At 46.6% G+C, this 20750-nt stretch overlaps 2 protein-coding genes across 2 annotated transcripts in view; one reads left to right on the top strand and one right to left on the bottom strand.

The window, feature by feature from the left end:
• Positions 1-11100, top strand: part of Naa25 (N(alpha)-acetyltransferase 25, NatB auxiliary subunit) — a 52935-nt gene extending 41835 nt beyond the window's left edge. The window contains exons 19-24 of the mRNA XM_028765897.1: positions 95-218; positions 1779-1844; positions 3282-3379; positions 4483-4593; positions 7901-8047; positions 8398-11100. Coding sequence (XP_028621730.1) covers positions 95-218; positions 1779-1844; positions 3282-3379; positions 4483-4593; positions 7901-8047; positions 8398-8520 — 669 coding nt within the window. The 3' untranslated portion in view covers positions 8521-11100. The remainder of the gene's footprint in view (positions 1-94; positions 219-1778; positions 1845-3281; positions 3380-4482; positions 4594-7900; positions 8048-8397) is intronic.
• Positions 11101-13523: 2423 nt separating this feature from the next.
• Erp29 (endoplasmic reticulum protein 29) lies at positions 13524-20712 on the bottom strand. Its single transcript, XM_028766155.1, has 3 exons — positions 20461-20712; positions 15673-15811; positions 13524-14343 (listed from the first exon to the last, which is right to left on the bottom strand). The coding sequence occupies exons 1-3, from the start codon at positions 20602-20604 to the stop codon at positions 13844-13846; spliced, it is 783 nt and encodes a 260-aa protein (XP_028621988.1). The 5' UTR covers positions 20605-20712; the 3' UTR covers positions 13524-13843.
• Between the last annotated feature and the right edge of the window lie 38 nt (positions 20713-20750).

The raw sequence follows: 20750 nt of genomic DNA, 5'->3' as shown, positions 1-20750 counted from the left end.
ATGGATGGATTTCTATAAAGTTTTATCCAGTAGTTACAAGTCCTGTTTTCATACTTTGTGTGAACTAAGGATGTGGTTTTCTCTGTTTTTCCAGTACCCCTTCCTTGGGCCTGTCCCCACCAGGATGGGCCGGTTCTTCAGTTCCGGCTGCTGTCAGTGCCAGGTCCACTCCTTTCATCTTGTCAGCGATGTGTATGAGCTTGACACCAGTGGCTTAGGTAAGTATGCAAGGGCACGTGTTTACTGGAGCTTTATCATTAAAAATTTAGGGACTAGAGAGACAACTCAGCAGTTAAGGGCACTGACTGCTCTTCCAGACGTCCTGAGTTCAATTCCCAGCAACCACATGGTGGCTCACAACCATCTGTAATGGGTTCCGATGTCCTCTTCTGGTGTGTCTGAAGACAGCTGCAGTGTACTCATATCAATAAAAATAAATAAATCTTTTTTTTTTTTTTTTTTTTTTTTTGGTTTTTCGAGACAGGGTTTCTCTGTATAGCCCTGGCTGTCCTGGAACTCACTCTGTAGACCAGGCTGGCTTCAAACTCAGAAATCCACCTGCCTCTGTCTCCCAAGTGCTGGGATGAAAGGCATGCGCCACCACTGCCCGGCAATAAATCTTTTTTTAAAAAAAGAAAAACAAAATAACAAAACAAAATTAGGGTACTTTAAAAAAAAATTAGTAAGTGCCATAAATACAAAAATCCTAAACTTATAGGGAATCAGACATACTCATATCCTAAGCCCCATGCCCACTCCCACAATGCTGATTGATCTGCAGTGCATGCAACGTAGCTGGCAAGTTCTGCTAGAGAGCCTGAGACAGTTCTTGTCCAGAGCAGTTGTCACCATCTCTCCTCCGTTTGCAGTTCTTCCTGCCTGTCTTTCAGTAGTAGGTTTAAATGTCTGCCTCTCAGAGAAAGGGCCTGCCTTGACTTGATGGTTGTTATTGAGTTTACTGTGCTCCTTTTCAGATTCTTATTACTTCAGTTGTTTTTTTTTGTTTTTAATTTTATTATGTGTATGAGTATTTTGCCTGTGTGCACTTCTATACAGAATGTGCATACCTGGTGCCCTGTGGGCCAGAAGAGGTAGGGCCATATTCTCTGAAACTGAAGTTACAGTCATGAGTCACCATGAGGGTACTAGGGATTGAACCTGGTTCTTCTACCAGAGCAGCCAGTACTCTCACTCGTAACTGCTGAGCCACCTCTCCAGCACACACCTCCAGGTGTGTGTGTGTGTGTGTGTGTGTGTGTGTGTGTGTGTGTGTCAGGGTGTGCAGGGGAGGCAGGTGCCTGTGGAGACCAGAGTTTTCAGCTCCGTGGGAGTTGGAGATACAGGCCACTGTGAGCATCCTGAAATGTGTGCTGGGAATTAACCTCGGGTCCTTTGTACAGGCTCTATATACTCCTAACTCCAGGCCATCTCTCCTGGCCTGCTGCTGGCCTGCTGCTGTAGGCTTTTGTCATTTATGTGCCTGCTTGCTTACTTATTCTGTGTGTACAACAGCATTCATTGAGAGGTCACAGGACAACCGAATAGTTTCTCCTTTTACCAACTTGGTCTCCTGGGTCTTGGGGACCAAATGCAGCTTTGATGACAAGCGGCTTTCCCAGCACAGCTTGTGGGCTGGGCTTGAGCTCAGTCTGGTCAGTGTCCTGAGTGGTGGGATCACAGCTATATGCAACCATGCCCAGTTTGCTGCTTTTTCTTTTAAAAAAAAAAAAAAAATCAAACAACAAACCCAATGTTGATTGCTTGTTTCTCAATTTTAGAGGGTACAGTGGATATACAAGAACGAATAGAAAATAGTCTTACATCTCTACTAGAATTGTTGAAAGGTAAGTTTTTATTGAAGATTCCTGAATTGTCCTTGTGTGTCTGAAAGTAGCACAGCGTATAAAAATATATAAACCTATGGAAGGGTTTGGAAGAAATGCTTAAAAATAAGCATAGTTAGTTAGTTACTTAGTTAGTTTGGTTTTTTTGGTTTGTTTTTGTTTTTCAAGACAAGGTTTCTCTGTGTAGCCCTGACTGTCCGGAAACTCACTCTGTAGACCAGGCTGCCCTCGAACTCAGAAATCCGCCTGCCTCTGCCTCCCAAGTGCTGGGGTTAAAGGCGTGCGCCACCACTGCCAGGCTTTTTTTTTTTTTAATTATTTTTTACTAAAGTTAAGAGTGTTTGTTTTTTGTATTTGAGATGGTCTTCATGTATAGTCCAGAATTACCTCCAGTTTACTGTGTAGCCCAGGATGGGTTTGGCTTGATGGTCTTCCTTCTTTACCTTGGGATTACATGCATGCAACAGCATTATACCTGAAAGTTAAACTTATACAGAAGCCCTTGAAAACTAGTATAAACGGGAGGTCAGTGGGTCTGGTCTTACATAGACTCAGTTGGCCAGTCTCCTAACAGTGTGAAGTTAGTAGTCTCAATTGACATGGGTGAGTCTGTGGGTGTGTGGCTGGGGGATGAGAAAGAGAGAGAGGGAGGGGTGGGTGGGTGTGGGAAGCTGTCATGAATGTGCAGAGGCTGGAGTGTCTCTCTTACCTTATTCTCGGAGGCAAGGCCGCTCACTGAACCCATAGCTCTGATCTGACTGGTCTGCTGCTGCCCCGGGGGCTCGGCTGCACCCCACGTTCACGTCATTAACCAGGCCGTCTTCCAGGCCCATGCAGATGCTCTCCTCCTGTGGCCTGCCTTCCGAGCCTTTGAGGTCACAGGGGCACAGGTCTTCTAAATGAAGCCAGTCTATAGTATATGACAGCCTGCATTTCAGATCTGTGAGCTGATGGCCAGACCCTAGCATGTATTGTTGTTAAGACTACTTTTCATAATTTAGAGACTACAGTACATTAATTGTTAAGACATTTTACTTTATATGTCTTGAATCTTTGTTTGGGGAAGTTTTGTTTTTTGTTTTTTGGTGGTATTGGGGATGATGTCTGAGACCTAGAGCAGGCCAGGCAGTAAGACTCAGGCAGTGATACTCAGCTCCACTCCTATCCCACTGTAGCTTTTATTTATTTGGGTTTTTTATTGGTTGTTGTGTTTTGTTTTGTTTTGAGACAGGGTCTCATTTTGTAGCTCTAGGTAGCTTGGAATTTAGTATGTAGACCTGGCTGGCCTCAAACTTAGAGATTTTATATGCCTCTGACTTCCAATGCCACCAGGCCCTACCTGGATTAAGTTTTTATATTACTTATTTTCAGATTCTACATTGTAAAAGCATCAAAACTTACAGAGAATAATAGCATAACCTCTTTTCTCCCCCTCAGGTGTCTTCAGCACATGTAAAGGGGACCTCTTAGAAGTTAAAGATGGTAATGTGAAGACACAGCCTGCAGTCCTAGAGAACCTGGTCTTCTTCGTTGAGGTGTGTGTCTTCACCTTCCTGAGGGCATGGCTTTTGTTAACTCTTCTCCATAGCAGAGCGTGAGCTTCACACCTGCAGCTTACCCCTTGTCACTGATTATTTAGGACACTGGATGCCATTTTTGTCATTTTCTAAACTGGTTTCCTCTGCTGTGCTTAGGGCCAGCTTCTTATAGGCGTTCTTCCTCTGAAGTTCGCTGGATCAGCACTCTGTCCTCCTCTTTGGCCTTTGATTGAGTTCACGCTACCGTTTGTTTTACTAATTGCCTAGCAGTCTGTATTATCCAGGCCTCTGGGCGGCGGGGGGGTGGGGGGGATAAAATACAATAGTTTGTTTCTTCCCTTTTTGCTTTTTTTGAAAGTGCTACTGTGTAGTTGAGACTGGTCTTGAACTCGGCCTCGGCCTCCTATTAGTCATGGGCGGGGCCAGCACAACTGGCAGCAAAACTCTTGTTTTTAACCAGATTCTTTTTGTTGTTGTCTTATATTTGTGTGTATATTGTGTGCCTGTGTGAGTTCATGTGTACCTTGCATACAAGAACCTGCAGAAGGCCAGAGCTGCCATTTGGGTGCTGGGCACCAAACCCAGGTCTTCTGTAAGAGCAGCCAGCCCTCTTTAACTGCAGTGTTCCCCAGCCAGTGGTGTTGAGCAGTCACTGAGCACACACACACACTCCCACAGTGGGGGACAGGGGACAGCTGGAGCCCAAGGGTCCATGTCCCACTAACCACTGTCTGGAGAGTTCACACTGTAAGGGACCCTTGGGTCCCACATGCTGGGATGCGGACTTTGCACTTAACAAAGGGAAGGGAAGTAAGATGGAGTCTAGCAGAGGGAGAGCCAGGAGGAAGGAGGATTGAGCTCCGCTGTTGGAGCCACAAACTGCTGGGACAGATGCATGAGGGACAGCTTCCAAGGCTGAAGTATTTGTCCTGGCACATAATCCAGCTGCCAGTCCTGGTTGGCTTGTCCCTTGCCATGTTCACTGACTGGCTTCTGCATAACTGCCAGTGCCATGGCTTTGTTTAAGCCTTTGTCTCTGGGTGCTGTGTAAATGCCTTAATGTAGTTTATACTGATGAGTTTGTAAATTTCCTCTTTCAGACTATCTCTATCGTCCTTTGGGTATCCAGTTACTGTGAGAGTGTCTTGCGACCATACAAATTAAATATTCAGAAAAAGAAAAAGAAGAAAAAAGAAACCAGCATCATTATGGTAATGACAAAGAACAGCCAACATCCTGGCACAATTGCCTCTCCTTCCACTGTTTTCCTCATGTTGTCAGAGTCTTCAGGTCTCTATAGACACCTTTCCTGCAGCCCTTTCTGAAAGGGCCCTGCTGTGTTGCCTGGGCTTGTCCTGATTCTTGAATCTTGCCTCCCCAGTAGCTGGGATACAAGTGTATATTGGTTTTAACCAGCTGTCCTGAACTTACATTGTCCCTGCCACCGCTTCCCAGGTTCATCTTTACAGTAACAGTGGAAGATTAGTGGCCCCATGAAGACCCTTTCCTAGGTCAGCTGGAAGAACCTGTGTGTCCCAGGCACTCACACTGAACCATGGTCTTGACAAGCTCCAGTCTGGAGTACCTGTGAATTTCAACAGCGGCCTTGCTCCTCCGTTACTAAGTGCGGTACCCTGTGCTGCAGCTTTCAGTTCCCTCTGGCTGCCTTCCTGGCAGCTGGATACTCTTAACTGTGTTTAGTCTGCTTTGAGGAGTCTAGGCAGGTGTGTGGCAGTAAGTAGTCACACTATTGGGACTTAGTGTTTCTTAGATATAGGGAGAAACTCAGGTTAGACATTAGCACTGCCCTTTCAGTTCATTAAATAGGGAAGCACTAATGTTTGTGTCCCATTCTTAGAGATTTTCGTGTTGGGAAAGGAAGTATCTTCCTGGTTCTCGTTTCCTTCTGTGATTACAAAGTAGACGCAGGGCTGGGAGCTGGCTCAGTGCTTAGGAGGGCTTGCCGTGCCTCCACAGACGCTGAACGTGGCTCACAGCACCCGTGCTAATGGGCCACAGCATCCTTTATCTTTCGCTTTAGCAGGTCAGACACCGTCTACTGCCTCCACGGACACTCAGACATTAAGCTTACACACACGCACGCATGCACGCACATGTGCGTGCACATACTGCAAAGCTGTCATGCCAGCATATGCTCAAAATCCTAGGACTCAGAAAGCAGAGGCAGGAGGAACACAGCACGTTTGAAGTTTGCCCGGTTTATATAGACTTCCTTGCACCCAAAGCCACATAGCAGAGACCCCAAACAAACCCCACAGCAAAGTGTGCCATCCCAGAACTTATCCAAGAGACTTTTGGCTTTTGAGGGCTTTGTATGTTTGTTTATTCACTAACTCATCCGATTGATTGATTGATTGACTGATTGATTGATTGATTTGAGGCAGGGTTTTTGAATTGAGGTTCGCCTACCTCTACCTCTTGGGTACTGGAATTAAAGGGGTGACCCACTACACCTTGTTTTCTGATTATTGCAATAACCATGGACGTGTGACTAGAGATCACCCATGTTCCTAACTGAGTGACATGCCCAATACAAGTCAGGACTTCTCAGCTGAGCAAGCTCAGCAAGTAGACACAAGTCAAGAAAGAGTTCAAGGCCAGTCTGGGCTACATAGTGAGTTAGAGGCCAGCCTGGGTTTTAGGAGCCTTTTTCTTTAAAAACAAAAATCTACAACTTGCCTATTTTGGGTTTTTTTTGTTTTTTTTGTGTGTGTGTGTTCACTTAGGATATTAGCCTTGATTTTATATTAGTAACTATAGATACATCTCAATATTGACAGTCATTTCTCAATCATACTAATTAATATACTGTAATTTATTTTTATTGGTGAAGATGTAGTTAGTTCATAATATCTTGACTATAAATGGAGCTACTCTTAGAATCTAGACTCAGGTCTGAAGTGATAACCCTCCTAGCATAGTGGCCACCTCTCAAGTTAATAAAAATGTAGTTGTTTTGTCTGCATGTATGTCTGTAGACCACTTGAGTGCCTGCACCCCACAGAGGCCAGAGAGGGCATTAGATCTCCGTAGATTTGTTAGCCACCAGTGCATGCTAACAGTCTCTAACCTGGGCCTGCTGCAAGAGCAGTCAGTGCTCCTGACTGAAGCCATCGCCTCAGCCCTAACTCTTTTATTCCATGGATGGATTCTTTCTGGGGAAAAAAAAAAGATAACCCTTTTAATGGTATCTAGTGAAGTGTCGTGTTTAGAAAGGCCTTTTCACACTTAAGCAAATTGCACAAATTAAAATCGTACACATAGACAATTGAAGCCTTTTTTTGTGGTGCTTATTTTGTTATTGTTGAGTCAGGGTCTGGCTTTTAACTCCATATTAAGGACAACCTTGAACTAATGACCATCCTGTCTCCACCAGGAGTGCTGAGATGACAGGAGTGCTGAGTGAGATGACAGGGATGAGCCTCCAGGCCTGCCTCTTTCTCTTCCTCTTTCACTAACTGTAGGACAGCTAGGCCTATGTGCACAGCAAGATCTTATGGTAAAAAAAAAACACAGACAAACATCCCAGAACCCTAAAAGTTAAAACAAACAAAAAATGAAAACAGAACATTAAGATTCAATTTTCCATTAACACTGGAAATCTCAGATGTAAGGAAGAGTAAAATTTTTGCTTTGGTTTGTGTGTGTGTGTGTGTGTTAGTGTGTGTTAGTGTTATATGCCAGTGAGAGTGCATGTTCATAAATGGGCACGTAAGGAAGAGATGCACGTCGGGTCCTAAATCACCCTTGGTTGCTCTTTTCCACCTCCCATACTGGCAAGGTCTCTCACATGAAGCCAGTGCACACCAGTTTGGCCAGTCTATATAGCTAGCTTGCCCTGGGAGCCACCTGTCTCTGCCTCGCTAGCATTTGTAGCCAGCATTTATGTCTGTGTCTGAGTTGCACACTGGTAAGCTCATCATTTCGAGCTGCCTCCGCAGACCTGAAAGCAGCCTTGGTTTCCTCTCCATCCTGCACAGTTCCTGTACACATCCAGCCCTGAGCAGTCAGGAACAACTAACACACTTTCTGTCTGTTTGTCTCCAGCTCATCATTTTAAAAAGGAGAGCAGCAGCGTTTACTCAGTGGTGTGGTGGTGTGCTCGAAAAGCACAAACTGCTTGTTAGTCCCAGGACCCCTCCCATCCAGAGTGTCTAAACCGTCACTGTCTGTTTACCCCAAAGTGTATCCATCCTGTGCTCACAGCATCGGACACTGCGTGCTGGGTTGTTGTCATTCCATGCTAGAAAACAGGAGTTGCCGGGCAGTGGTGGCGCACGCCTTTAATCCCAGCACTTGGGAGGCAGAGACAGGCGGATTTCTGAGTTCGAGGCCAGCCTGGTCTACAGAGTGAGTTCCAGGACAGCCAGGGCTACACAGAGAAACCCTGTCTCGAAGAGAAAAAAAAAAAAAAAACAGAACAAAAACAAAAATAAAAAAAAAGAAAACAGGATTTGTTTGGGAAGAAGTTCTTACTAGCTCTTTAATCTTCCCCAGCCTCCGGTCTTCACCAGTTTCCAGGACTACGTCACTGGACTGCAGACTGTGATCTCCAATGCTGTGGATCATGTTAAAGGACTTGAAGCACACCTAACTGCACTTAAACTTGAGGAGCTCACGTTAGAGGACACTTGTGTCTCTCCGGTAAGAGATGACGAGCAGGCAGGGTGCTTTGTGCACAGGCTGAGACTCTCCTGAGGGTCAGTCAGTTAATGCTCAGTTCATCACTCTCACTTCATACCTTGGCCAGCTTGTCATAACATAGTCTGTGTCCAAGCTACTCAGAAAGACTCTTAACATTTTTTTTGGTCTGGGGCACACACCTGTTGATCCCAGACTGTGCCACGTGTGCCTTATGTGAATCACCTAACGGCAGAGACAGCTTTCCCCTGCCATATTCTCAGTTAACTGAAATGCCCTGAGTGTTCTACATGAGGTCACGGTAAACTGAGCAATTGGTTTTCGAGCAAGACGACTTGTTGTTTGTTTTGTAGGAAGAAAGAAAGTTCTCACGGACAGTGCAGGGGAAGGTACAGAGCAGTTACCTGCACTCGCTTCTGGAGACGGGGGAGCTGCTGAGAAAAAGACTCGAGACTACAAAGAAACTAAAAATTTAAGGAAGTATCAACCACAGGCACCGAAGACTCCACAGCAGATGACAATACACCACCTTCCCCAGCAAAAACAACATCTGGCTGGCATCGTTCTAATCCAGAACTTCCTCACAAATGCATGAAGGACTTTGATCGTGAATTAATTTTTGAGGTATTAAATATATACAACAGATTAAATTATTGTATATAAACCAGAAGCAGGACCCTCATCTGGGTTTACCACTCTTTATACCTGTTCATACACACAGGACAGCAACAAGAGCACCCCACTTCACTCCCATCACCAGAAATGTCTGGGGTGGGCGTTTCTATCCAAGCTGCAATAGAGACTAAGTATAGCGTCGGCCTCAGAGCAGGCGGGTCGATTTTCCATCATGCAGTGGGGGTTTGGCTTTGGTACTTGAGCCATACAAGGCAAAAGCAAGTGTATGAGCAGACTCGGTAGCAGGGCCCTTCCCTTAGTGGCAGGTTCCTTGTGAGGTTCCCACAGAACCAGGATGGGTCCAGAGGATCAGGTAAGGTATGGCTGAGTGCATGCCACTGCAGGGCACCACATGTGACCACAGGTGCTCAGTTTTGGCTTCATAGCCCCAACAGCCAAGACATCCCCACCCCCGCTCCTGGGAGAGCTCAGCCTCAGGGCAGCGAGTAAGTCTGAGTTCAGCCCACTTTGAGGAAGAAGTCTAAGCTGCTGAGACTGCGCCCGCTGGTCCTCTAGGGAAGGTGAAGAGCTGTTGGGAGAGGCTGTACATGATTTGTGTTGTCATTTCTGAGTCACAGTCTGCAGCCGATTCATGAGTCACACACAGATACGCAGATGCATAAGGATGCCTGGAAACAGATTTACTACTTCCTTTAGTGCTTTTATGGGGGAGGTTTGGGGACGGAAGGAACTGTATATTATGGGTTAACCTGGGTTTTAAGTTTTAGGTTGACAGGATATGTTTTACAGTGGGCCTGATGCTGGTGTACTTGAGAACTGCATCAGGATGTACGTACACTGTTCTCCTGAGGTTGGAGGTCTGGCCCCTAAGCCTCCAGCTTATAAGAGGCTGGTCTGAGAGAAGATGAAAACTGCTCTTGATTATGTTGTGCCGAGCTCCGACAGCTCCTTCCGTGACTGTTTTGTGTCTGAATCTCCTTTCCTGCTTCTGTTCTTGTTCCCTGTCACCCGACTCCTGAGAGTCTGTAACTATACGGTGAAAAAATGAACTTGGTGAGGATTAGTCTTTCCCATGTACTGTTCCAGCGGAGAGGTGACAGACAGCAGCTAAAGGCCAGCTGGCAGAATCTCAGTGGCTATGTTTGCATTTCATCCTTTATCTTGACAGTCTTAGATTCACAAATCAGCATAGTGGTTAACAGTAATTTAAACTTGTGAGGAAATGTGTACAAAGTACTTTCTTGTAGGATGTGCTGGAGCTTACACCACGTAATTGCACCAGAGTATCACATGCTCCATTCCCAAAGAAAGGGCCTTTTTGAATAAGACGGATTGAAGACCCTGATTTTGACTTGCCTTCCAACAATAACTTGTGGTCCTTTTATATAGTTGTGGCCTGGTTCCCATGGGACTGGGTGGGCTTTGCCTGCACTGCCCTGGCTCCTGGAATAATGTTTCTTGGGATATTCAAATTGTACTGTGTGTTCATGGTCATAGATGCTCTAAAACAGCTGTCAGCTGACCGTCATCAGTACGGACTCCGTGGGCTGGCTCCAGGCAGAGCTCCTTCCTCTAATGGTCTTTGCAGTCAGTCTCCTGCCCCAACATGTAGGACCTCCACTGGTCTTACTGACAAATGTCATGTTGGGGTTATACTTCCTGTTACTTGCTGATTTTCTTACTAAATGTAGCATTTCAATCAGATCTAATTCTTACATTTTGAGATAACTGTAAAAAGAATGAAATTATGAAATGGCCAATATCTTTTATCAGTCTATTCTTTTGGAAGCTGTCATGCACTATACATTGTGTACAGTTAAAGTATATATATATATATATATATTCTTACTGAGTGAACGCCTCCTCTCCCCATTCCTGGTGTCATTAGCATCTAAGAATGCTCAGAGGCCCACTGCTGCTGCTGTTCTGGTTTATATGGGTTTTGTTCTGTTTTGTTTTTGTGTGGTAAATTGATATTTAAAAAACAGACAACAAAAAAACCACGACTACTGTTTACAGACTGAAAAAAATCACTGCTTTTTATACTACTGAGATCCTAAGTCAAGACTTTGCAAAGCAGGAATTGGGTTCAAGTTACTTTGCCGTGGACAGAGTCCTCTGTAGTGCCTCCTCATAGTGGAGTGTGCTAACCTAGGTGTGCTGCCATCATTTTTGTATATTTTCATAATTTTAATTGTTCAAAATTGCATTATGTTTTGCAATCACCACGTTCAACCTGTATATGTCTTTCATTTCAACTTTTTCAATACAAAAAGGGGTTCAATTTATCTGCAGGTTTGTTGAAACTCTTCCTACTTTTTTATGTGATTTATTGGTGTGGGGATCTCTTGAGAACTACGTGCAGGCAGCAGATCAGCTCTAACTGGACAGGCTGACTTACATAAATGTTTTTATTCTAAGTTGGCACTTTTCCTGGTTCGTTTTTGTTCAGTCTTAAAAGATAAGAGCTTCCAAAACAGTGTACCTCCTCTCAGTTCTGTATTAGTATCCCTAATATGGGCTAGCATGGAGCACTCTTGTAGAGCCAGCTTCTTAGAGGCGGAGGCAGGAGGATCAGGTCAAAACCATGCTCAGCTACTAGACACTGCCTTAAAACAAATAAATGAAAATAAAACCCAAAAGATTAAAGGTCAGAACTAATCTCTTTGACATAACAGCTGTGCCTTGCACACTCCCATTATTAACTAACGGGTGAATTTGAGCAGGTGCCATGTGCCGTATCTGTTAGTTGCTGGGACCCTGAGTCCTCCTGGAAGCTGTGTGCTGTAGAGCCGTCACACGTATGTCAGAGTGTACAGACTGAATGTGTCAAGGGCAAAGGACCCTCCTAGGAAAGCACCTCCAGGTTTCATTCAGGCAGTCTGAGTGAACACAGGAGCTGTTTTCCTTTGTCCTGATAGTACATGCCCTTAGCAGTATTTGCCTGCTTCAGGGAGGAACTGACTTCATTTGAATAGGTTTTTTTTTCCCCCTTCAGTAAAAAGATGAGCGCTTGCTTGTTCTTAACCTTCCTGACATGGTGCAAATCTGTAGGTGCCAAACCTTCAGGACAAGTCACATAATCTCACGTTATTTGGGGTTACCCACTGCATGTCATGCTAGGGGGTGGGGTGCACAACTTTATTCTCTCTATTCCCACAAACACTGCATGGGTCCCACATAAGAGTTAAAATTGGGATCCCTTTTTTACAAGACAAGGCTTGGGGCTTCCCTCTATAGCCTGAGCTGACCTTGGATTTCTTTGTCTTGCCCCACTCTGCCCTTGATTAATGGCATTTATGCTCCCAAATTAAAAAGTTACTCTTGGCACTATTGGAGAAAGTGTGCAGGTTCATTAGAATAAAATTCTGTTAGATCCAGTGTTTACTGCTTCAAGTTACTGAGGAATTCCTTTAAAATCTATGTAGCTGTGTAACCCTAAAAAGGACTCTAGGTAGCCATCATCAGAGCCAGATTACTGCCCTGGCCCTGTGTTGTTGGATGTAATTTGCCTGCAGTATGAGGGGAGGCTGCATTTCCCAGACATATGCAAATCTCGTAAGCACATTTGGCTTGAAATAGAAGACTCGGTAATTTAGTCTTTTGCTCCCAAGCTCCTGAAGTTAGAACTGAGTCCATCCATCCTGTTGCTGTCACAAACCATGAAGAGACTGGAGGAGGGCAAGTCCTTTGTTCTTTAGATTTAGCCTGGCCTAGATAGGGGTATAAACCAGAACAGCTAAGGCAAGGCTGGGTGTTTCTGAAGCACCCAAAGAGATTCTAAAATAAATTACAACTAAAATTAGAACTAAAAATTAAAATAATTAGCATCTAGCTGGCTCAGCAGTTAGGACAGAGCTCTAAAGGACTCTTCCCAGCCCCTACAAAGTGGATCACAACCATCTACTTCAGATCCAGAGAATCCAGCACCCTCTTCTGGCCTCTATGGGCATTGCAGGTACACTGTAGATCCACAAACATGCAGGCAAACAGCACTCAAGACATAACAATTAAAAAATGAAGATTAAAATACTCGATTTTCTAGATCTCACATTCATTCCTGAGGTGTAGACTGCACCGTGAGTATGGGCCACTCTTGTGAGATAGCCTTAGCTACTGTGTTTTTTTTTTTCAATTGAACGCAGGGTTTTTCATCTGTTCTGTTTCCACATCACTTTGAATAGCAGTCTGGTGGAAGGAGCTGGAGGGCCTCACACTTCTGCCGACTGTGTTGAGTATGCTTTCATCTGCTGGGGAGCTGCAGCTCCGGGGCATTTTATAACAGGTGGCAAACTTGGGGCTCAGCCCCCTGATTCTGAGTCAGTTGCTGCTGCTCACCTGGCTCATCAAAAGTTGGTGTTGACTGAGAGCTTACAGCAAGTGGTTTTGTTGGAAAGTAATTTGTATCTTATATGTTGAAACTGGAATGAATGTTCGTGTGGTTTTGGTTTTGACATAGTCTTATGTAGCACTGGCTGGTCCTAAAATCAACGAACCTGATCTTGAATTCCTGATCCTTGTGCCTTTACCTTCCCAGTGCTCAGATTATAGATGTATGTCACCACATCTGACTTTGGTTTATAAATTCTAAAGACAGTACATTAGTAAAAGTAAGAATATGCTTGCCATATGGAGACAGGAAATATGATGCCCTGTTGCTTGTTCACATAAGGTCAGTCTATAGACTGCACGCTGTACCTCACTATACACGGACAGCCATGGAAATAAGCAAGGCTATGCCTTGTGCAGGAAGGAGTCTTGGCAGAATAGAATGTACAACAGCTTAGACTACAAACTGAACTCTGATCGTAGGCCAAAAGTGCTATCTGAAAAGAAAGCCATCTAACCAAAACACAACTTTTATTTGTTCAGAATTATAGTTGTCAAGGACCTGGGCAGTACCTCCCTCTATAGCACCAACTCCTGCGGGGGCATTTCACCAGCCATCTTGACTGAGCACACAGGCTCTCTCCACAGACTGGCTCAAGGGATGTCCTAAGTATGGTCTCAGCAGCATGAATGTCCAGGCATACTCAGGGCTCGGTTTCTGGCTCAGGACTGCTTTACTCCACTGCCCCTTCCACCCTACAGTGGCCCCACAGCCAGCAGATAGCTAGCTCTCCCTTCCCACCCCCAGCAAGCCCTTGTAAACCCTTGTGCCCATCACAGCTCCTCCTTCTCAGCCCCCTTCTTCCGGAAGGCAGTCAGGATGTTCAAGCTCTTCTGCAGCTCTTCTTTCTTGCTGTCACTCATCTTGTTCTCAATCAGCTTATTGATCCGGGCCATCTCTGAGGCTGGAAAGTCTTCACCTTGGTCCAAGATCTTCCCCATGATCTTCAGGTACTGGCTAGCCCACTTCTTCTCTGTCTCCTTCACACCTGAGAGGCCATCCTGCCCCTGTTTCAAGATAGCCTGGCGGGCCTCTACGCTGGAGGCCTTGATGAACTCGCCTGCCAGGGCATCATAGGCAGGCAGGCATCCAGGCATACCCAGGTAGACTCCCTGTCCCTTTAGCCACCGCTGGATGGCTCCAACCTTAACTGCCCCATTGTACAGGACAGGATTCTCAAAGTCTCCATCCCGGAAGAGGTAGAAGACTGGGTAGTTGTCTTTGTCCAGCTTGTACTTCTCACTCAGCTCCATGTTCAGCTTGTCACCATAGTCTGCCAACAGAAAGCAGACATGAGGAACCAGCAGAACACCACTACAGGGCTTGCAAAGGAGAGGGAAGGACTCAAGGGTCTGAGTTCTTTTCCTTAGCCATGTGGCTTTACTCTGCCATTCAGTGATCCTTCTCTTCCCCTGTGTTTTGTGGGGGTTGGGGAGGGCTTCTGAGTATCATGTCCATGACTTGCCAGGACCTGTGGGTGTGAGGGCCCAGTCAAACTCTGGGACACTGCAGGGGACCACTGGGGGGCATCGTGTGGAAGAATCAAGTGTTAAATGTGTGGTGGTAGCTGATACTCATCTCTGCGCTCCACAGAGAAACAAGACAGAGGCAGCCTCCAGGCAGGTTTCAGGCCCTAAACCTGCCGTTCTTTTTCTTTCAATGATTTATTTTTCTGTGCACCAGTGTTTTGCTGGCATGTACGTCTGTGTGAGGGTGTCAACTACTTGGAATCAGATCACAGACAGTTGTGAGCCACCAGGTGGGTGTGGGAACTGAATCTGGGTCCTCTGGAAGAGCAGCCAGTGCTCTTACCTGCTGAGCTATCTTTCCAGGCCCCTAGGTCTGGCATTAAACTCCCCCATTAAGTCTTAAGTATCAGGCCATAGGTCTGTGATGAAGGTGACAGTCCCACAGTACTTCCTTCACAGAGGTATCAACAAAACTAGTAGAAAGCAGCACAGTGGTCTGGCACAAGTAGACACAGGATCATTGTCAGCCCTACTGCAGTTACTGTTCACCAAGCTCTGAGGGAACTGACTGGAAATTGAGTCAACTATCTAGCTGCCCTGAAGAAGTGTGCTAGCCAGCTAGCTCTGCTGCCACCAGACTGTAGCTGGGTGGACACAGGTAAGGTCCTGGAGCTGCAGGCCTCCCAGCTAAAGAGATAGGACATCTCAGTCCTTGTGTAACAGTCAGGACAGGACTGAAATTTGGTGTTTTCAGATCTCCAAGCTGTCACCACTAGATGCTGGTGACCACAATCGTAGAAACTGCCCTTTAGTTAGTAGTGGCTCAGGCTCATTCCAGCCAAGTACTACAATCCAACACTGGCACAGAAACTGAAAGGAAGACAAGAGGAAGGCACTCCTCCTGTCCCTGCCTTACAAGGAGAGATCTGGTTCTGAGGGAAGCTTTATGTGGGACAGATGAGGGTTTGGAAGAGGGACTCCAGACATCTGTCGGCTCCTCTGGGGCAGCACCTGCTGTGGCTCAGCTTGCTGCAGGCACCGGGTCCTGACAGACCACACAGACAGCTTCCTCAGGGGAATGGTTCAGAGGGTTATTTAGTCCCCGTCCCCAGTCATCCTGGTCTTGTCCATACCTGAGATCCCCACCTCTGCCACCAAGAGATCATCGCTGGAGGCTGAGTTCTCAGCCAGACGCTTGAACTCGTCCTGCTTCTCTCCATAGGGGTACTGGGTGTCGAACTTCACCAGGACGAACTTGCTTTTGGGAATGACCTGAGGGCGCACAGAGCTGAGCAAGTCGGGTGTTTAGGGACACTGAGGGCTAACCCCCTTCCCCAAGGGGCCCCCTATTTAAGAGACACAGTGGAAGCAAGCCCACACAGGAGACAAGCAGTCCTGGCTACCAGTCACTAATTCCCTTAAAGCTTAGGACGTGCTTTCTTTACTGTGTGTCACACTAGGTGTTAAGTTCCCACTAGCAAATGACAGTTGCAGAGCCCAGAAGTGGTGGTAACACGCCTTTAATCCAGCATCCAGGAGGCAGAGGTAGGTGGATCTCTGAGTTCTAGGACAGCCTGATCTACCCAGAGAAACAGGAAAAGACAGGGTTGTGCAAAAACAGAGCTAACACCTTTCCCTCCAATGCTAAGGAGACCTATGCACGCTGTTGTCCCCAGCACGTCTGCCGTCTCAGGAGGTCCTTGTCAGGAAACAACAAACAACAAATCTGCTAAAAGCAAACAGCCATATTAAGGCATCCAAACTACTCAGGCTGCTTTGGCTGTGGAGGTCAGACTTGGGTCACCGACTTCTCCTACTACCAGAGTATCTTTTAGCTATTTCTCTGTCTTAAATTGTTCATACCAGAAATTTCTTTTTTAAAGATTTGTTTTATGTATATGAGTACTCTATCTGCATGCAAACCTGCAGGCCAGAAGAGGGCATCTAAAGTCATTACAGACATGTGGTTGCTGGAGTTTCAACTCAGGACCACTGGAAGAGTAGCCAGTGCTTTTAACCACCAAGCCATCTCTTTAGCCCAAGGCCAGAATTTTAATTGCGGTAAAGTTAATTTAATGAAATATTTCACAATCTGAATGACTCCAGTTCAGCCAAGTATAATGGTGCCACGCAGGATAAGATGGAGGGCAGCTGCTGTACATGGGAGGACCCTGTCAGTTCACAGGAATTAACAATGCTACTTATCCACCATTACTACCTAGCTGCTCAGAAGGAATGAATACCTGGACCACTGAACAGTTCCTCCCCTATCCTCCTTGCACCCATGTCTGGTTGATCTACTCGGAATCACGGCCTTCTGTGTCTCATTTCTTTGCTGCCATGTTTTTAAACCTTACTCATGTTGTAACACGTGACAGTACTTCAACCTTTTTCTTCTTTTGGAGTCAGGGTCTAAGTAGTTCAGGCTGGTTTACACTGGTTCTTCTGTCTCAGCTTCCCAAGTGCTCAGGTGTATGTCTGCACACCTTGCTTAGCATGTTGGGTATTTTTCCCTCCAAGTAAACCACACTACCAAGTAATAGACTCTTGAGTTGTTTCTTCCTCTTGTTGTAGATAGCCCTGCCCTAAATGTTCACACGTGTTTTATTTGAGCACATAGATTTGATTCCTGCTGGCTTTGGTCAGCAGCATTGCCTTCTCTTCAACTTTTAATTCTATGTGCATGTGTGGCTATGTGCATCTGAGTAGAGGTACCAGAGGAGGCCAGAAGGGGGCGCCTGATCCCCCGGAGCTAGAGTTACAGGCAGCTATGAGCCACCTGACATGGGTGCCAGGAACTGAACTCACGTCCTCTGCAAGAACAGTGTTTGCTGTTAACCACTGAGCCATCTCTCCAGCCGCCTCCTCCAACCTTTCATGCTTGTAATGCAGTGGCTCCAAACTGTCATTTTTGTCACAGGCAAACACTGAAGATAAAAAGATCTTATTATTTTTGACATTCGCTTGGTTTTACATTTCTAAGGATATTAACACTGCCTAGGGACATGAGAGACAGAAGCCATGGGAACAGGTCATGGACACCACAAAGTCCAGAGCTCTAAGGGCCCACAGCAGGAGAGACTGAAAATAGCAATCACAACATATCCCTGTGGCCCAGCTGGCCTTGTTTCTGTTCAACACTAGCTTCCAACCGTTTCGTGGAAGCATCTTCCTGGGTTCTCTTCTGGCTTCCTCTATCATTCAAGGCTCAGCTCAGTTTTCCCCGCCAGTGGAGAGGGCTATCCCAGTCACCTATTGCTTGACTTCCTTAATGCTCTCCTCCCATCTCCCTCAGAAACCACATCTGCTTATTTTCTGTCCTTTCCACTAAGATGTGCATTCCTAAGAATAAGGACCATGCCTGGGATCCAGTGCATTTCTCAAGTCCCAGTGTCTGTTATATGGCAGACACTCTGAGGAATGAATGGAACTCCAGGCATCTTAGAGCTGATTCTGCATCGGTTGTGAGTCAGGACGGGTAGAAGCAGGGTGGTAAAGCCCAGCACAGAATCCCTCCCAAGGGGCGTACATTTGCAATACCAGATACCAGTAACCACAGGATGGTTAGACACTTAAGTAGAAAGAAGATTTTAGCTAACAGGAGGTAGTAGTGGTGTCTTGTCCATGTGTTTATGTGTCTGGGTGCCGTGGTGTAAACTGAGGTCAGAAAACAGTTTGTGGGAGTCAGTTCTCCCTTCACCAGATGTGGGTCCCGAGCCTTGAACTCTGGCCATCAGGCTTGGTGGAAGCCTGCTGAACCATCTCTGTGCCCTTTACTGGGTTTAAGGCAAGGTCATTAAGTTTCCTAGACTGGCCTTGAACTTTTGACCAGTCTGCATCTCCCTCCCCAGTGCAACACCATGCCTGGCTGAAATTCTTTATTCACTGAAAAAGAATCTGCTAAGAGCCCATCACGTCCCAGACACCATTCTAAGTGAACACAGCAGTGAACATCGCTGGGCCTCCCTGATGAAGCCTTCTAGTGATGGTCCAAAAAGAACCATGAGAAAACGGTTTTCTTTATTTTAAGTTGGAGATCACTGAAAGGCAAGGCATGTAACAAGATTCCTGGACAAAACACCAGGAGGCACCCTTTGCCTTGTGAGAGAGAACAGTTTGGAAGAGACTGGATGGGACACCTGTTCACTCATGTGAACAAGCACATCTGGTATGCTGTGTAGGGAGTCAGAAAAATACAGCAGGTACTTACTGCAGGACACTGATGCCACACGCCTTCAATCCCAGCACTAGGGAGAGTGGCAGAGGCAGGCGGATCTCTGTGAGTTTGAGGCCAGTCTGCTCAAGGTTACACAGAAAAACTCTGTCTCAAAAAAACCAAACCAACCCCCACCCCCAAAAAAATCAGATCAGGTACTTCATAAACATGTAATCTTCTATGAAATATGAATGACAAGCTAAAAAAAAAAAAAACAGTGATGAGTGCCCTAAAGGATGCCAAACAGAGCAACAGAACTGCCTTCAGGCTGGGCAACTGAAAAAAGCAAGGAGGGACAAGAGAAGTTAACATTTAACCTAAGACAAAGCAATCAGAAGTAACCTATTTCAAAGGTGACAAAGAATCTTCCAGTCACAAGGAACAGCCACTGCAGATGGACTAAGACCTGCGAGCTAGGGACAGTCAAGAGAGAAGGCTTGTGTTGCCTGGAGCAGATTGGAAAAGGGAGCAAATGGCTAGGAACTGAGTTGCAATAAGGGACATTCCCTATAGGGCTTGCTACTGTATTAAGTAGAACCTAAGGGCTGCCAGGTGGCCTGTGGGGTTGAGGGGGGTGGGGGGGTGACATCCTCAGGGCAAGGAGTCCTTAAAGGAGGAGGAGCACCGACGGATTATACTTATGGTACAAAATGTATTTTTTATTCACACTTGGACTGTGATATTTACTAGATTGCTATACAGGGTTGAATGGATGATTAGTAAGATGCTTAATAGCCCATCAGGCAGGTTTCTTTAAAAAAAAAAAAAAAACTTAATGGGTTACACGTGTAGGGTCCGAACACCAACCCTTCCCAAAATAGCCCTGTCCAACCCCTTGACACAGGCGCCTTTAGAGTCCCCTTCTGTGTCTCAGTTCCTCATTCTAACAAAATAAGAAAATGACCACTTCTCTGCACGCTGAGCTAGCCCAAAAGAGGAAGTGAGACGCTTCTGGTAACTAGAGACATGCGCGAGGAGTTGGGTCCACAGAGGCCGCTGCATTCAGCCTGCAACATTTCCACCGTCCATTTACCCAGCCTTAGAAACCAAATTTTGTAAAAAATAAAGTTGCTGAGGGTAGTGTCGTTTCTTTCGTGCCTTGACCAGGATTTGTTCATTAAGTTCTCCGCCCCCAAGATGTTCTCTACAGGTGGGAGACCTGCATCTTTTTAACCCTGACACTTTGTACGGGGTGGACCTTGTGCTGTTTGAATCTGGTGTGCACACTGCCAAGCACGCTACAACCCATCCTCAGAGGAGCAGCCTTGCATGCTAACGTGCCGGAGTTCTCTCGGCCACCCCCCACCCCATCAGTGAGCCGAGGAGCGTCGACCTCGCCCCGCCCTCCGGTCTTCCACTTGTGACTCGTGGATTGGATCTTTCCCGGCATTGTCTTTTTTGCCTATCCATAAAGGGAAGGGACACTTAGTTCCCCTGACTGCCTCTTGGTAGCTTTGTTGTTGTTGTTTAAAAAAAAATGATGGAGCGACTACCCAGGCTGCAAGGCAAAGGCAAGGATGCTCGGTGGTCAGGGTGCACCCCTGCTCTGTCTCCACACTGGGCCTATAAGGATGGTGGGATGTCTAGGGATGGTCCCTAAGGACTGCCTGCTGCCACCCCTCGGGGCCCAACGTCCCCATGGGCGCGCGCTCCCACGGGCATCTATCTGCACCTGCGCACGAACCCCCCCCACCGCCCTCATTACCTTGTAGAAAGTGACTGTGTCCAAGGGAACGGCGCCCTTCGTGTGCAGGCCGCTGCCGCCATGCGGAGCAGAGAGGAGCAGCAGGCCCAGGAGAACGGACAGCAGCGGGGAGAAGGAAACAGCGCCAGGCACCGCGGCAGCCATCACGCCGGACCGGGAGAGCGGGAGACAGGCAAGCTACAGGCGGAGCGCTGCGAGTGGGCGGTCGCGTCACTGGGAGGGCCGCCCCGCCGGCGCGCGTGAGCGCACGTGGCCACTCGGAGAGGCTCAGGCCGCCCCTCGGGTGGAAG

This window comes from Grammomys surdaster, unplaced genomic scaffold (assembly GCF_004785775.1).
Source record: "Grammomys surdaster isolate TR1022 unplaced genomic scaffold, NIH_TR_1.0 166, whole genome shotgun sequence".
NCBI lineage: Eukaryota > Metazoa > Chordata > Mammalia > Rodentia > Muridae > Grammomys > Grammomys surdaster.
Note: the sequence above shows the minus strand (reverse complement) of the source record. Positions and strands in the feature narration are given on the sequence as shown.

What these genes read in the sequence shown, in the direction of transcription:
- Erp29 (XM_028766155.1), bottom strand. Translation starts at nt 20,604, where the DNA reads ATGGCTGCCGCGGTGCCTGGCGCTGTTTCCTTCTCCCCGCTGCTGTCC. An exon ending in ACACAGTCACTTTCTACAAG is followed by an intron (nt 15,812 to 20,460) that starts GTAATGAGGGCG and finishes GTGCGCCCTCAG; the next exon opens with GTCATTCCCAAAAGCAAGTT. An exon ending in GGCAGAGGTGGGGATCTCAG is followed by an intron (nt 14,344 to 15,672) that starts GTATGGACAAGA and finishes TTCTGTTGGCAG; the next exon opens with ACTATGGTGACAAGCTGAAC.